The sequence below is a fragment of the Penaeus chinensis genome, chromosome 23, assembly GCF_019202785.1.
Source record: "Penaeus chinensis breed Huanghai No. 1 chromosome 23, ASM1920278v2, whole genome shotgun sequence".
Classification (NCBI taxonomy): domain Eukaryota; kingdom Metazoa; phylum Arthropoda; class Malacostraca; order Decapoda; family Penaeidae; genus Penaeus; species Penaeus chinensis.
Window position 1 is genome coordinate 11291384 of NC_061841.1, and position 15000 is coordinate 11306383.

The window sequence follows — 15000 nt, forward strand, 5'->3', positions numbered from 1 at the left end:
TTATACTTTTCTGATTTAGAAATATCTAAACCATTAAGATTAATTTGCATTTAGCGGACATTTTCTCTTCCTTAAAGCAGTCTTTTCCCCACTGGTTATAAGAAAAAATAGTTCATGTGAAATTATTTGATTCAGCAGTTGTTTCTTTTTCTATTGCTTTAAAATGAGTAATAATCTTTAACATCACAAACAGGATAAGTAATAACATTTTTCAAGTAGTTGCATTTATTCAGCTACTTATACTTTTTATACAAATAAAAATCCGTGACGCCAAAAACCTGGTGTTTATATTTTTTATGTAATCAATTTAGTATTATACAGTCAGAGGTCAGGTTTGGCAGCCAAAAATATATATACCTAAAAGGATCTATACAAAAAGTCACTGGACGGCATTTTAAGGGACACTTAGCATTGCATAGTTTATATAATGCAATCTAAAAATATACTTATTTGCTATACAAACAACGCGTATTGATAAAATTCTTTCTCACACATACATGATCAAGAACACACACGCACACACACACACGCACGCATTCTAAATGTACACAGATCACTTACATACACTAATACACATAATATATCTATATATCTAAGTCTTCTGCATAGTGTACAAGAGGAAGAAATAGTTACAGCTTACTAAGTTCATTTCAAATTCAATATTAAAAAGATATATATATATATATGGAATGCATATATATATATACATATATTTTCTGAATATTCTTAAGAATGTGCATAAATACGACGTTGCAATATCACAATGCCAGACGAAGCTAAAAATCCTACAGAAAAACACACATGAGTGCCCTGAGAGTCATAACATTCAGTCCGAATTTTACTTACGAAAATTATCATATTAATATCACATGCGTGCAATATCATACAAACATTCCAAAATACTTTCAATGAACATACTTAACTTTCCACATATGTCAACACTATCACTTGAAAAAATATACTGGCTTACTATATTTGATATGTAAAAGTACAATCCTGGGGGTATAGGAAACGGATTCCATATCTAAAAAAATATTTTGCCCTTGCAGGTAAAGGGGACAAGACATTGTGGTCCATGCTAAATTTTTCACAAGTATACCCTGTTCAGAAATACGTTTTCTTTTACATGTGATTGGAGTATCCGCTGCCGTTGCCGTTGGAGTAAGGGGGAGGCACGTCTTCTGCTGGCACCGTTGGGTAGATCTGAAGAAAAAAAAATGTGTGGATCATGCTATAAGGGTTGGAGTTTTTAAATGACAGAATGAGGAGAAAGATAATGTAGTGTAAAGATTACCTGCCAATGCGAGATAATACACAAAAAGAAGAAAAAAAAAAAGAAAGAAATCCCACACCAGCGTAAGGGATAAGTTAACCAATGTAAATAGGCTGTAAATAAACACAGAACTAATTGGAAATAAGTAATAAACAAACAAAGGATGATGAAAATGAACCATACAAAAAACAGCGCAAATTCCGAAACCAAAAGCTTACCTTTGCCGCCCCTTCCTGGTATCCCTCGTTGTCGTAGGTGTACCTGAAGACGCCCTCGGGATGTCCCTTGGAGGCGGCGCCTTTCGACTCTCTCATCTGGCGAATGTGGTACGGGCAGAAGTCGGGGGACGCCCTGACCAGGTCCATACCCCTCTTGTCGCCCTTCCACACGGCGTAGATGGCGCCCATAGGAATGAAGGCGATGGAACACACGCAGATGAACCAGCCGAGGGTCTGGATGTGGTCTGGGTACGTGTAGTCGCCCCAATAGGCGGGCACGAAGTAGTAAATCGACATGAGGAAGATGATCTGCGGCGGAGAGACGGATATGAGAATGGGCCGAAGAGGAGATGGGGAGGACGACGAGAAGGGAAAAGGAAATGGGGAGAAAGCGGAAAGGGCGCTGGGAAACGGGGAAAAGAAGAGCAGCGTTGGCCATGGGGAAGAGGAGTGTAAAGGAGGAGTAAAGGAAATAGGGATAAAGAGAAAAGGGGGGGGGGGGGTTGGAAATGGGAATGACGCCAAAATAAATGGGAAAAGGGAAAAGGGGCAATGGAATTAGGGGGAAGGACAGGGAGATAAGGCTTCAGAAGAGTGATAAACTGAGGAGGAGGGAAGAGATTATAAAACTGGTTTGGACCAAGGGAGAAAGGATACTCGAACGTTGTCTATAACAAAAAAAGAATATGCATGTACCAAGAGCTTTCCTATTACCTTTATATTTCTCATGTTTTACATGAGAAATATAAATAAACTTACCAGAAGAGACAGAGGTGTGATAACGACCCAAGTTGCCGCCCAGTATCCGTAAAGTGGCAAAGGGATGTATATGCCCATTTCTTCACGAATGTTTCTCATGAAGTTATTGAAACCTGGCGAGAAAGAAGAAAAAGGGTCGGTTACAACCTGTTACTGGCCGATTCATCCGCTGGTTTCGTATGCATTTTTGCTTGATGTACGTGTAAATAAATACACGTGTAAAAGTACGTGTAAAAGTACGTGTAAATACACGTGTAAAAGTACGTGTAAATGACGTGTAAAAGTACATGTAAATACACGTGTAAACGTACGTGTAAATAAACGTGTAAACGTACGTGTAAATACACGTGTAAACGTACGTGTAAATACACGTGTAAACGTACGTGTAAATACGTGTAAACGTACGTGTAAATACACGTGTAAATACACGTGTAAACGTACGTGTAAATACACGTGTAAACGTACGTGTAAATACACGTGTAAACGTACGTGTAAATACACGTGTAAACGTACGTGTAAATACACGTGTAAACGTACGTGTAAATACACGTGTAAAAGTACGTGTAAATACACGTGTAAAAGTACGTGTAAATACACGTGTAAAAGTACGTGTAAATGCACATGTAAAAGTACGTGTAAATGCACATGTAAAAGTACGTGTAAATGCACATGTAAAAGTACGTGTAAATGCACATGTAAAAGTACGTGTAAATGCACATGTAAAAGTACGTGTAAATGCACATGTAAAAGTACGTGTAAATGCACATGTAAATGTGGGTTTAAATGCACATGTAAATGTGGGTTTAAATGCACATGTAAATGTGAGTTTAAATGTACATGAAAATGTACGTGTCGCTATCTGTGTGCGTGTGCGTGAGCGTGAGCGTGTGCGTGTGCGTGTGCGTGTGCGTGTGCGTGTGCGTGAGCGTGTGCGTGAGCGTGTGCGTGAGCGTTTGCGTGTGCGTGAGCGTGTGCGTGAGCGTGAGCGTGAGCGTGTGCGTGAGCGTGAGCGTGTGCGTGAGCGTGAGCGTGTGCGTGAGCGTGAGCGTGTGCGTGAGCGTGTGCGTGAGCGTGTGCGTGAGCGTGAGCGTGTGCGTGAGCGTGAGCGTGTGCGTGAGCGTGTGCGTGTGCGTGAGCGTGTGCGTGTGCGTGAGCGTGTGCGTAATAGAAGTACGTGTACGCGTGTTTCTAAGCGCACTTCCGTAGCTGTTCCCACACAAAATCCTCAACCAAATAACCTTTTTTAAATAAAGCACAAACGAACAAAAACCGCAAACAAGGTGCCAGCAGGGAGGCTCACCGTAGATGTACTGCACCAAAACGAGCTCCGTAATGGCCAGGATGATGACAGACAGGCCGGCCGAGTACCAGTTGAACAGCTCGAACATGTAAATGCCGCCCTCGAGGCACATCGTCAGCCCCGCCAGGAACAGACCGAAGCACACGCTGCCCACCACCAGGGGCTTCCTCGACCGCAGGGACTCGAACTGATCGAAGAGGGCGGTGCTCAAGGTCTCCACCATCGTGAACTGCGGGAGGATGGAGGTTACAGAGGGTGTGAGTGAGGGAGAAGGGGAGGAGTTTATAGAACCGGGAACCCCTTTTTTGTTAAATGAATTAATTTAGAGGTGTTTACAATACATCAATTATGATAGTACTCACATTTTACATTCATTTTACTGTGTAATACTAATACGCATATGCACCCGAAGACACAAAACCGGCTCTAGAGAGTTTAGAGGAAGGGAGGAGGATAAGAATAACATGAAGAGAAGGAACAGGAAGAACAGCAACAAAAAAAAAGAAAAAAATAGAATGGAGGAGGAGGACGTCTCACCTGCGAGTCAAGTCCGAGCGTGATCAACATGGCGAAGAAGAGGATGGCCCAGAGGGGGGGCACGGGCATGCGCGTCACGGCGGCCGGGTACACCACGAAGGCCAGGCCGGAGCCCGAAGACACGACGTCCTGCACCTCCACGCCCAGCTCCGTCGCCAGGAAGCCCAGGATGCTGAAGATGACGAAGCCGGCGAACACGGACGTCGAGCAGTTGGCGAAGGCGATGATGATGGCATCTCTGGGGGGGGGGGGGGGGGTTCGTTTTCATCTTTATATTTTTTGCGTGATTATGCACGAGTGTGCGGTTTATGAATAGAAGATTGGTTTCAAAGTGAATGGTTTTATTCTCTGAAATTTCAGAAAGCGGAAGACTCACAACACCCAATATAAAACAAGAAAACACCGCAAAAAACAATCACGTCTATCCAGCTACCTATCAATAACATTCATTACCTCATGCAGTTATTCTTGAACTTGTTGTAGGAGGCGAGGGTGATGAGGCCTCCGAAGGACGACCCGAGCGAGTAGAAGATCTGTGTGGCGGCGTCGTTCCACACCTCAATCTCGCCCAGGCGGGAGATGTTGGGGCGCAGCAGGTAGAACTCCACGCCCTTGTACGCGCCCTCGAGAGTCACGCCTGCAAGATGGGATTCGGTTAAGCAGAGTATTGGAGATCGGGCTGGATTAAAGGGCATTTCTATTGCAATAAGTCATCAGTATTAGTATTCTTGCTGCCGCATTATCAAAGCTGTCTTGACACGGGTTCCATCAGCTATGGAATTAAACCTCAACTCTGTTCTTATAGCTCGGACTTTCTACTTTCCCTAGGTTGTTGGTGACACTGACACCATATGTCATGAAATCCGAGTTTCTGTAATATTCCCCAGCGTTCTTAAATTTCACGTATTTCCTCCTTGTTTACATTCCCAAATCAGAATCAGAATGTGTTATTTGTTCTCAAATAACACAACTTTAGTAAGGAAAACTGATTTCGATGTGAAGACATTAAACAACCATGCAAACCACGATCAAAATCCGTTAGAAAAGAAAGGAGAACTTCCATGAATCTCGTTCCAGTCATGATAGTTTGCGTCCAGCCAATAGATGGCAGGATGAAATCCTTTGTTTAAATGGGCAAGATTTCAAGTCCTTGCTCATGTAACGTACCACCCATGTACCCAAGTGCAGGGAAAATATCAATAAAACAAAACGTGATAAGGCATTATAAAAGAGGAGGAGGAAATATTGCCACAACCATTCCCTGCTTCTTTTTGCGGAAGTAACATTATAAAAAAATAATAATGATAAACTTGCATAAGTTGACTCGGCAATTGAAAGAGATCCTCAGTTTTTATTAATCTATGTATGTATGTTTGCATACCTCATTCTCTTACAGTAAGACAGGACTTACCCCTGATGAAGAGGATGACGAGCACGAAGTAGGGGAAGAGGGCGGTGAAGTAGACGACCTTCCCGGAGCTCTTCACGCCCTTGGCCAGGCACGCGCCCACGATCACCCACGCCAGCGCCAGGCAGCCCACCAGCTCCCATCTGAGGCCGCCCATGTTTTCCCAACTGGTGCCCGACACGCCCAACATGCGGTTCCTGTAGGACAGGGAGGGGAAGGTGGGTTAAGATAAGATCGAATTCAGCTGTCGAGGTCCACGAGCAAATAAATAAAATTAGGGATTATGCATTATTTACTAGGTCTACGTTTGCACTTTACACTTCATGCGGACATATGTAAGTGTAAAATTGCCTAAAACTGCCATATGTAGAGTTTTAACGAGTCATACATGAAGTACAAATGCTATACAAAAGCGTTAAACCATGAATTATGTGGCATGACTAGTAACAATTCGTCGCACTGCATTGCACCGCAGCGCAAGATAATAAACAACAGCTCAAAATATATATCCATTCTGAAAATGTAGGACATGTACACCTAAACAAAGTAAAATTACTTGTTTGATATAAGAACCAAATTAGAAAAATATGGTATATCAAGTAGGAAAACGGTTTCCTTTCTATTCTCTAATACAAACGAAAAACTAAAAGTTGCCATAAGTAGGGAAAAAATCAGGAGAAAGAGAGAGAGCGAAAAGAATGACAGACATGGAGACAGACAAGAGAGAAACAGCCTTGACCCTCACTTGAAATAATCTTCGCTGGCGGAGATCCTGGGCACGGCGCCCTCGGCCTTCTCGATATCGCCGGTGATTATGTCTTCGCAGTATGTTTCGTTGAAGCTAGTGAGGTTGCCGATGCCGCAGTAGCTGTTGATGTCGATACAGCTCTTGTTGTAGTAGAAGAGGGACTGGTTGCGGCAGTTGGCGGCGGCGTCCTCGGTGAAACACTCTAAAAAGGGGGTGGCGGACGGGGGTTACTAAGAACTCAAACACCAACGAATTCTAAGGTGCTCTTTCTGTTGCTGCTATTGTCATTATCACAGGAGCAAGTAGCAGTGATAAGTTTACAGTGATGTATTACTAGCATTGCGATCATTACTAACAAGTAATTTAATGTAAATTTCTATCATTACTTCCGTTTGCACTATAACCACAAGTATAACAACCTGATATTTTCCCTGATACAGAATATTAAAGCTAAAGAACCAAAATGTACATCAAGCCAAAAAACAAATGATCGCTGACACTACTATTGCATAACTTGCTACACTCTAACGGCTAATAATAAAATTGCTAATAGTCATAATAAGACGTAAATACCAACACAGAGACTATTATTACTCTTCAAAAACCTTCCACACTCACCGATGGAGTTGAAGTCGTTTTCGCAGTGTCCCCAGGGCAGGACGCTGGTGAAGGAGGCGAAGGTGTAGAACAGGGTCCACGCGAGGATGATGTTGTAGTAGATGGCCACGAGCGCAGAAACCACAATCATTCCCCATCCAAGACCTGGGGGGGGGGGGGGGGGGGATTCGGTCTTAGTTTGCACTGATTGATTGACTGATTCACTTACTCGTATGAGTGATATGGTGACGAATCGTGCTACTCCCATTCTATCACGACTATGGCAACTATCATGAGCATAACTATATTCATATCTGATTACGTTTTTTTCTTCTGAAATATGTATTATGTTACAATTATAATAAACTATCTTCTATGCTTCATCCTACCACGCCGAGCAATCCATCGAAATTAAAATATCCCCTTGCTACCACTTTACAGATCCTTCCAAGAATCAAAATCAATCAAGTCGAAATATCAAAGAAAATGCGAACAGAAACTTACCAGAGAAAATGGGAGCCAGCTTAGGGAAGAGGATGTTGGGTCCCAGACTGACGTACTGTCCGAGGGCGAGCTCCATGAAGAACAGAGGCAGGCCGGCGCACAGCAACATGATAACGTACGGAATCAGGAAAGCGGCTGTGGGGGTAAGAGTGAATTATTAATGGAGGTAATGAATAAAGGAGAGACGGAATAAATGTTAGAGGAATTAAATTAGTTATTGAGTAAATGAATCGAGGAATTATTTGGGCAAAGGAAGAAAAATGCTTTCTTGATCAAATATGAAAAATCAACAATATCAATAAAGAAAAGACATACAACATTTAATTTACAATTAAATTCAAAATATTTCACACACATTCGTACAAAACAAAAAACAAAAACATTCAAACAAAATTACAAATGCGTGAACAATGAACACCAACATATCTGAAGCGCGACATGACATTACATTTACACGGTAAAGGAATGAAGCCCTGTTGCCAAAATAAGCATTGCGTCACTTCAATTCATCGCCTTTTTACCCGGTAATGATCACAAGGTCGTTCGTTCAGGGAGAATGCGGAGCCACTATCGCTACCGTTCTTTTAGCGTGAGTGTTTGATAATTTCGGTGTCCTTAAAAGTCCTTCAGTCGTTTGGCCGTTCTTTTACCCTCTTACACCCACAGCAAAGGTCGTTTTTCAGAGACGGTTAACAGGTATTTCCCACCGACGTTATTCCAGTGCCCCCCCCCCCTTATACCCAGTATTTCCCTTGAGCCACTTCCCTCTCCCCCTTATGCCCAGTACAAAGCCGTTCCCTTGAGCCACGGCCCGCGCACTCACCGCCGCCGTTCTTGTAGCAGAGGTAAGGGAACCTCCACACGTTGCCGAAGCCGACGGCGTAGCCCAGGCACGACAGGAAGAACTCGCACTGGTTCCCCCACGTCCCGCGCTCCTCCTCGGCGTCCAGAGCCTCCGTCGAGCCAACGTCCTTCTTGTCCTCCTTCCCCATGGTGCTGATGCTGCAGGAGGGGAAGGCAACATTAGAAATAGGATGGAAGAGGAAGGGAGGTGGAGGAAGGTAGACGTAAAGGTAGGATAAGGAGAGAGGGGGGAGGAGGGGAGGGAGGAAACGGGGAGGGGGAGGAGAGGAAGCTAGAGGGAGAGGGAAGCTAGAGGGGGAGGGAAGCTAGAGGGGGAGGGAAGCTAGAGGGGGAGGGAAGCTAGAGGGGGAGGGAAGCTAGAGGGGGAGGGAAGCTAGAGGGGGAGGGAAGCTAGAGGGGGAGGGAAGCTAGAGGGGGAGGGAAGGGCGGGAGTAGGGAGTGGTAGAACGAGAGGAGGGGGAGGGATTGGAATACAAAAGAAAAGACAGGACCATGAATGCTAATACATGAATAAAATATGAGCAAGAATATGAACAAGTTTACGAATTCAAGGGAAATAAAAAATGATAGTAGTATAAATAAATAAAAAGGATTCACTGCAGGAGAAAACTACAGCAGCTTAATTTGGTAACAAGTAAAACAATGAGAATATAATCATTGAAATTAACTATATCAATATAATAATAATAATAATAATAATAATAATAATAATAATAACAACAACAATAACATTTATAAAAATGATCAGAGCAATAATGATTATCATCGGCAGTACTAACAATAGTACTAAACAAAAAATAAATTATAACATTTTCCTAGATGATAATTTCCTAATAAACACGCTGAAGAAATGTGTAATAATCAGCTTGATATAAACTGATAACGAGCTATGATTAAAATAAGGGTAAAAATATAATAACAACAAAACGTAAAAGAAACAAAAAAGTAAACACATAAGGAGCTAGCGTAATGACACACTGCTAAATGTGTTACACACGTAAAATTCCAGCAGTGTGAAAATACAAAAGAACGCGAAAGAAGACAGAAGACAATGCGAGATATGAGAACATCCACTAAAAAAAAATATGAAAAAATGCACTTACGTGACACAGACGACAAAAAAAGAAGTTACTCAATATGCCAGGCACAAATGAAGCACACCAAACGTAGAATCAAAAACAAAACAGCAAATCAAAGAAATCAAACACGCACACAAACACAAGAGAGACTAGTGTGGAGAACAGCTGTTTCCTTTCTTATTGGCGTGTGAAGTTAAGACCACACTTATCTGCACTGATAACTTCTCCCGGTCGCGTCCCGGTTCTCACTCCTTCTCGCCAGCGTCTTCGGCCACTGAAAGTGACGTCTTGACCCTCAGGAGCTCTTCTTTAACCGAGAATTCATTGCTAATCTGGAGCAACTTTGCCTTGGGTTGCAATACGTTGTCGATTTTTTTTAATGACCTTGTAAAATCTGGATTCACCACCAAGGATGTAGCTTAGCAATTACAATTTAGAAACTTAGTAATAGGAATGATCGACATTAAAGTATTTACTAAATAAAAAAAATAGTATTTCCTGAAAACCGGGATGTGGGTCACATACAAACATCCTTCTTAAAGGGGCTTACAGCTTAGAACTTTCCCACTTTTTGTTCAGAGTAAAAACGAAGATTAGACAGGAGATTGTTCATTATAATCTGGATATTTGAAGGAGTTATTCGCCTAATTCCCTTTCTTTAAGGACCGAAGAGGAGCAGCATTATAAATAGGAATGTATGACGTCAAATTAATGGAGATCATCCGGTGTTTAGTAATAAAAGAGTAATTAAATGATGCGAAAAAAGCGACTCATCCGGGAGATTTCAACGCGGCATTAGCAACCAATCCAAGGCGGGATTATTTTTCTTCTTTTTCACCTCCTACCCCTACTCCTTTTGCTAACCATAACCCTTCCTCTCTCTCCTGTTTCTGCCTGTCGTCATCGTCGTCGTCATCGTCATCGTCATCGTCATCGTCATCGTCGACCTTGGCTATATATTACATTTATCACTCAACTGAGATTCCAATTGAATATAAATTTCAACGAGAATATTAACAAGAAAAATAACCTTGCAACAAACGATAAACCCAACACTTCAATCTTTCAAAATCCAAGTCCTACTTGTCATTTTCCTCTTCCGTTTTCTTCCGTTTTCTTCCGCGTTAGACCCGGTGACTAAACGACCTTTGAGAAAATTAGGGAAGGTAACTTAAAAGTCATGTTACCTCGAGTTTCCTCCCAACACGCAACGTAGCAATAGATCATGGGGGGAGGGAGAGGAAGAAGATTGATTTAGACAGGTAAAAATTCTAAGTATAACGTAACTCATTCGTCAGAGGATGCTTTTTGTGCTCCACTTTAAAGAAAAAAAAGTATGAAGTGAATTTTATTGACACGCCAATATTAGAACACCTCATCCCTGAACATAAACCAGAAACATTTTAAACAAAAATAGACAATCAAAATGTACATCTCCCTTCTTAAAAGTGACAAACGCTCTGGTGTGTCAAGCCCCGACTTCCTCACCGCCCCCCTACCAGCCCCCGCGCCCACGCCCGAGCACGCATTTCGAAGGTCATGTGCTGCTGCTGCCGGTTGGCTGTCTGCGAATGGCGTTTGTCTACTGCCTGCTTTTGGGTCGATGTCGGTTGTCGGCAGAATGACTGTCGGTTGTCGGCAGAATGACTGTCGGTTGTCGGCAGAATGACTGTCGGTTGTCGGCAGAATGACTGTCGGTTGTCGGCAGAATGACTGTCGGTTGTCGGCAGAATGACTGTCGGTTGTCGGCAGAATGACTGTCGGTTGTCGGCAGAATGACTGTCGGTTGTCGGCAGAATGACTGTCGGTTGTCGGCAGAATGACTGTCGGTTGTCGGCAGAATGACTGTCGGTTGTCGGCAGAATGACTGTCGGTTGTCGGCAGAATGACTGTCGGTTGTCGGCAGAATGACTGTCGGTTGTCGGCAGAATGACTGTCGGTTGTCGGCAGAATGACTGTCGGTTGTCGGCAGAATGACTGTCGGTTGTCGGCCTTAGTTCTACTGCTGATTGTTAACTGTTGATTACCTGATGTCTCTTAGTTGCTGTCCGTCGACAGTAGTTTGCTGTCGACGAACCACAATTAGCGTGGCTGCACAGGAGAACGCAGTGACTTCCGCTCAAGGCAGTCGAAGGCAAGTTGCGGACACGAACGAGATGTTACCAGTTTCCGCCAGTCACCCGAGTGGAAGCGAATTTAGACGCCGCAGTTACTCTTTAGAAAAAAACATTGGTCACGTAAAAATAATGATCAGTCTCCAATTTTCAAAGATTTTGTATTTTTCCCGCTTGCCTCTTCCGCTTCGGAAAACCGATGAGTAATTTCACTCTTCAAGCATGTTGTAGAATCTTTTAGCATTATCTACATTTACAACAATTTTCAATTATCTACATTTATTCAAACAAGTTACGATCTTTGAACATTTACATTTATCTGTCCATTATATTTTTCTCTTTTATTGTGTGCAAGGTTGCATTTCATTTCCGTGACATACAGAGCAAGCCATCCATAGAAGGAAAATTGTAAGAGACAATCAAAACATCCTCTCATGATAAACTAATTGATGTTCGTCCGTTCTCGATAAAGATTTACTCCGCGACTGTCCATATTAACTTTTTGTTCAACATCTAAGCAAGCAGTGTGACGTGAAAAAAGGAGAATTTCTCCTAATTTTCCATTTTTCCCCCTAGTCTTCCTGCACAAGGCTTCGATGAATGACTGACAGCGTGCAGATGTCGGCCTATTCAGTCACATCCGCGCGGGTCCCAATTAAGCCAATTAGATTCGGCAACGAGGGCGTGGATGCCTTGTTATTTAGGAAACAATTTCATTCTTTTCTAAAACTCAATTTGGATGCGAGTGGATTTCTCGCCGCCACAAAAGCATTCCTCGCTACTGGATCATGTGCGTTGTGTTGGTAGAGGGGTTCAGAGTATTATCAAATGTGCGTGATAAATATGGTACACATGGCATACACACACAGACACTGATCGCAATTGTACTCTCGTGTGTGTTCATGTACCATATAGACTACATACAGATACAACCTTATTCTAAAGGTACTCTCATTCACACTAATTGAATAATTTACTTGAGAAAAAAATATTCTAAATGTCGATTCCTGTGCCTGCAGCCTCACCAATGGAGGTCTCCTACAGTGTGCCTTGCTGTCCCCCTTCCTTATCCCTCTTCCCCCTCCTTATCCCTCTTCCCCCTCCTTATCCCTCTTCCCCCTCCTTATCCCTCTTCCCCCTCCTTATCCCTCTTCCCCCTCCTTATCCCTCTTCCCCCTCCTTATCCCTCTTCCCCCTCCTTATCCCTCTTCCCCCTCCTTATCCCTCTTCCCCCTCCTTATCCCTCTTCCCCCTCCTTATCCCTCTTCCCCTCTCCTTGTTCTTCCTGGAGACAACCGTCTGCCCTTGACGGAAAATATACGAATACAATTACAAAGGGAGAGACGGCGACCGCAAGTCTTGGCCTGTTTTGCAAGGGCAGTAAAACCAAGGTGTTGCTGCCATTATAAGCCGCAGAAGGTTTTGCTGAGCGATAATACGAAAGAGGAAGTAGGAGGGAAGGAAAAAGAGGAGGGACGCAGGGGGGGGGATATGAGGGAGAAAAAAAAAATATATATATGAGAGAGAGAGAGAGAGAGAGAGAGAGAGAGAGAGAGAGAGAGAGAGAGAGAGAGAGAGAGAGAGAGAGAGAGAGAGAGAGAGAGAGATACAGATACATTATATTCTAATGGGATCTTAGCATGAGGACAAGCGCCCCCCCCCCCCCCCTTCCCGCTCTTCCACATTCATCTCTTCAGGAAATGACTCATCTTACCCTCACGTCCGCCCGAGGGATGCTGTTCCATCAGGTACCGACCGGCCTCGGGTACCGGGGACCACCTCTTGTCCCGGTACCTTTCCAGGGAATTCCCTCGGCCGCTTGAGGAAGACTCATTTTACTACATCCCTCCCCGTACCTATGCTGGCCCTTGGCTGTTTATGCATTCCCTTGGGCAATCATCGTTTATTTATACAGTTCTGCAATCATCGCTACTCGCCACTCGCATTTTCATCAATCATAATCACTTTCGTTCTCCTTCCATCACCACCATAATCATAAGTAAACAACGAAACGTGGAACAAACAAAAGAAGTAAACAATCCATCTCTGACCGAGAATCACCCAACCGCGTCCTTCACCATTACGCCCAGAGAAACCGGTCGGGATATGAAAGTGTAAACATGAAGAAAAAAAAAAAAACACGCTCCATATATCATTAACTTCTAATTCCTTTTCACTTTCACTCACTCTCCTCCCTCCCCGAAAGTCGAGAGCGAACGATGCTCCAAAGTGAACGCTAACAAGGGACGCGTTTAATAAAGGTCTGGGTGTTTTCGCGGACTTCGAGAACGCAAAGACACACAACAAAACAATCCGCCATTGTCTCTGTCTTATCTGACAGACTCTTGTTAATGACTCTGGTGGGGGCGTGGCGCTGTTTGTTTGTTTGCTTCCGGTGGTTTTTGTTTGTTACAGGGAGCAGGCTAATAAAGGAAAGACCGACGCACTCCTAGATAAGTTTGCTGATTATTGAGAGATGGAAGTCGAGCGGGAGGGTAATGGACGGGGATCACGAAGCGGCCTTGGCGGGGGAAGGTGGCAGAGGAAATGGCTGATTTGGTAAGTAATTAACAACGGATGACGTACGTGGTTTCTTCACTCCGCAGTTTGTTTTTTTGTGAAGTTTGGGATGACGATAACGTTCATGAAGATGAACTGCTGACTAATGGAGAGGAAAAACAAGAGAATAATAATGATGTCCATTAGTCGGCTTTATTATTTTCGAATCTGAGATTGTATATGAGCTGGAAAATAATCTGATATAATGGTTGTCCCTGGCGGAAGTCCAGCAGAACTCGCGCCTTGACACTGACCCCGTGCACAAGCTGCTCACCTACAGACTGCAGCTGCCGCACAGGCCCTGCTCGAACGCCTTGTCAAGAAAGCAAGATGCTTCCGTAAGAATAAGGTTTCTACCAATAGCTTGTGTGCGAATTACAAGATCTTGAAGCTTAATTCACATCTAATTGAAATTTATGACCAACTTTTACTCTTCTTTTCCACCACGTTGGCCTGAAAATGGTACCACACACGCTACATTTACAAAAAGATCTAATGTCTAATTATAATCTAATTGAATCTTTCTTTCCCGGGCCCACACTTTCACCTGTTTCCTACCAGGGTTGGCGATGTAGCTATATACGGGGCGAGATTTCTTTGTACACGTCGCTATCTGTAAATCAATATAAAACCCCAAGGATAGCCTATACGAGTTTGTCCTTGTATGACGAAGGCTGATCAAAGTAAAAGCCCAAACACCATTTTCCTCCTCGTTTGTCCTTCCTTCTTTCCTCCCCTATTCCTCTCTTGTTCTACATCCTCCATCTATATCACCACACTCTCCACCAAGACTATTTCTACTTTTAGGCTACTACCCTACATATTCCTCGTAGACTATTACTATATCTCCCTCACTCCCTCCATCCTTATCCACCCTACACCCCCCGGCCTTTATCCACCTCCCCTCCCTTTCCTCCCTCATCCAACCCCCTCTCCCTTTCCCTTTCCCTTTCCCTCCCTCATCCAACCCCCTCTCCCTTTCCCTTTCCCTCCCTCATCCAACCCCCTCTCCCTTTCCCTTTCCCTTTCCCTCCCTCATC

At 43.6% G+C, this 15000-nt stretch overlaps 1 protein-coding gene across 3 annotated transcripts in view; it reads right to left on the reverse strand.

Moving 5' to 3' along the window:
• Window positions 1-207: 207 nt before the first annotated feature.
• LOC125037266 (sodium- and chloride-dependent glycine transporter 1-like) overlaps window positions 208-15000 on the reverse strand; it is a 33925-nt gene continuing 19132 nt past the window's right edge. For 2 of the 3 annotated variants that reach the window (XM_047630322.1, XM_047630323.1), the window contains exons 3-13: window positions 8168-8346; window positions 7345-7479; window positions 6862-7005; window positions 6241-6445; window positions 5499-5692; window positions 4541-4724; window positions 4088-4325; window positions 3551-3779; window positions 2251-2363; window positions 1492-1800; window positions 208-1203 (exon numbers count right to left, since the gene is read on the reverse strand). In XM_047630322.1, the coding sequence (XP_047486278.1) occupies window positions 1123-1203; window positions 1492-1800; window positions 2251-2363; window positions 3551-3779; window positions 4088-4325; window positions 4541-4724; window positions 5499-5692; window positions 6241-6445; window positions 6862-7005; window positions 7345-7479; window positions 8168-8336 (2001 nt within the window). In that variant the 5' untranslated portion in view covers window positions 8337-8346 and the 3' untranslated portion in view covers window positions 208-1122. Of the gene's footprint in view, window positions 1204-1491; window positions 1801-2250; window positions 2364-3550; window positions 3780-4087; window positions 4326-4540; window positions 4725-5498; window positions 5693-6240; window positions 6446-6861; window positions 7006-7344; window positions 7480-8167; window positions 8347-11314; window positions 11502-15000 lie in introns of all 3 variants that reach the window. The other variant, XM_047630324.1, reaches the window with a different exon arrangement.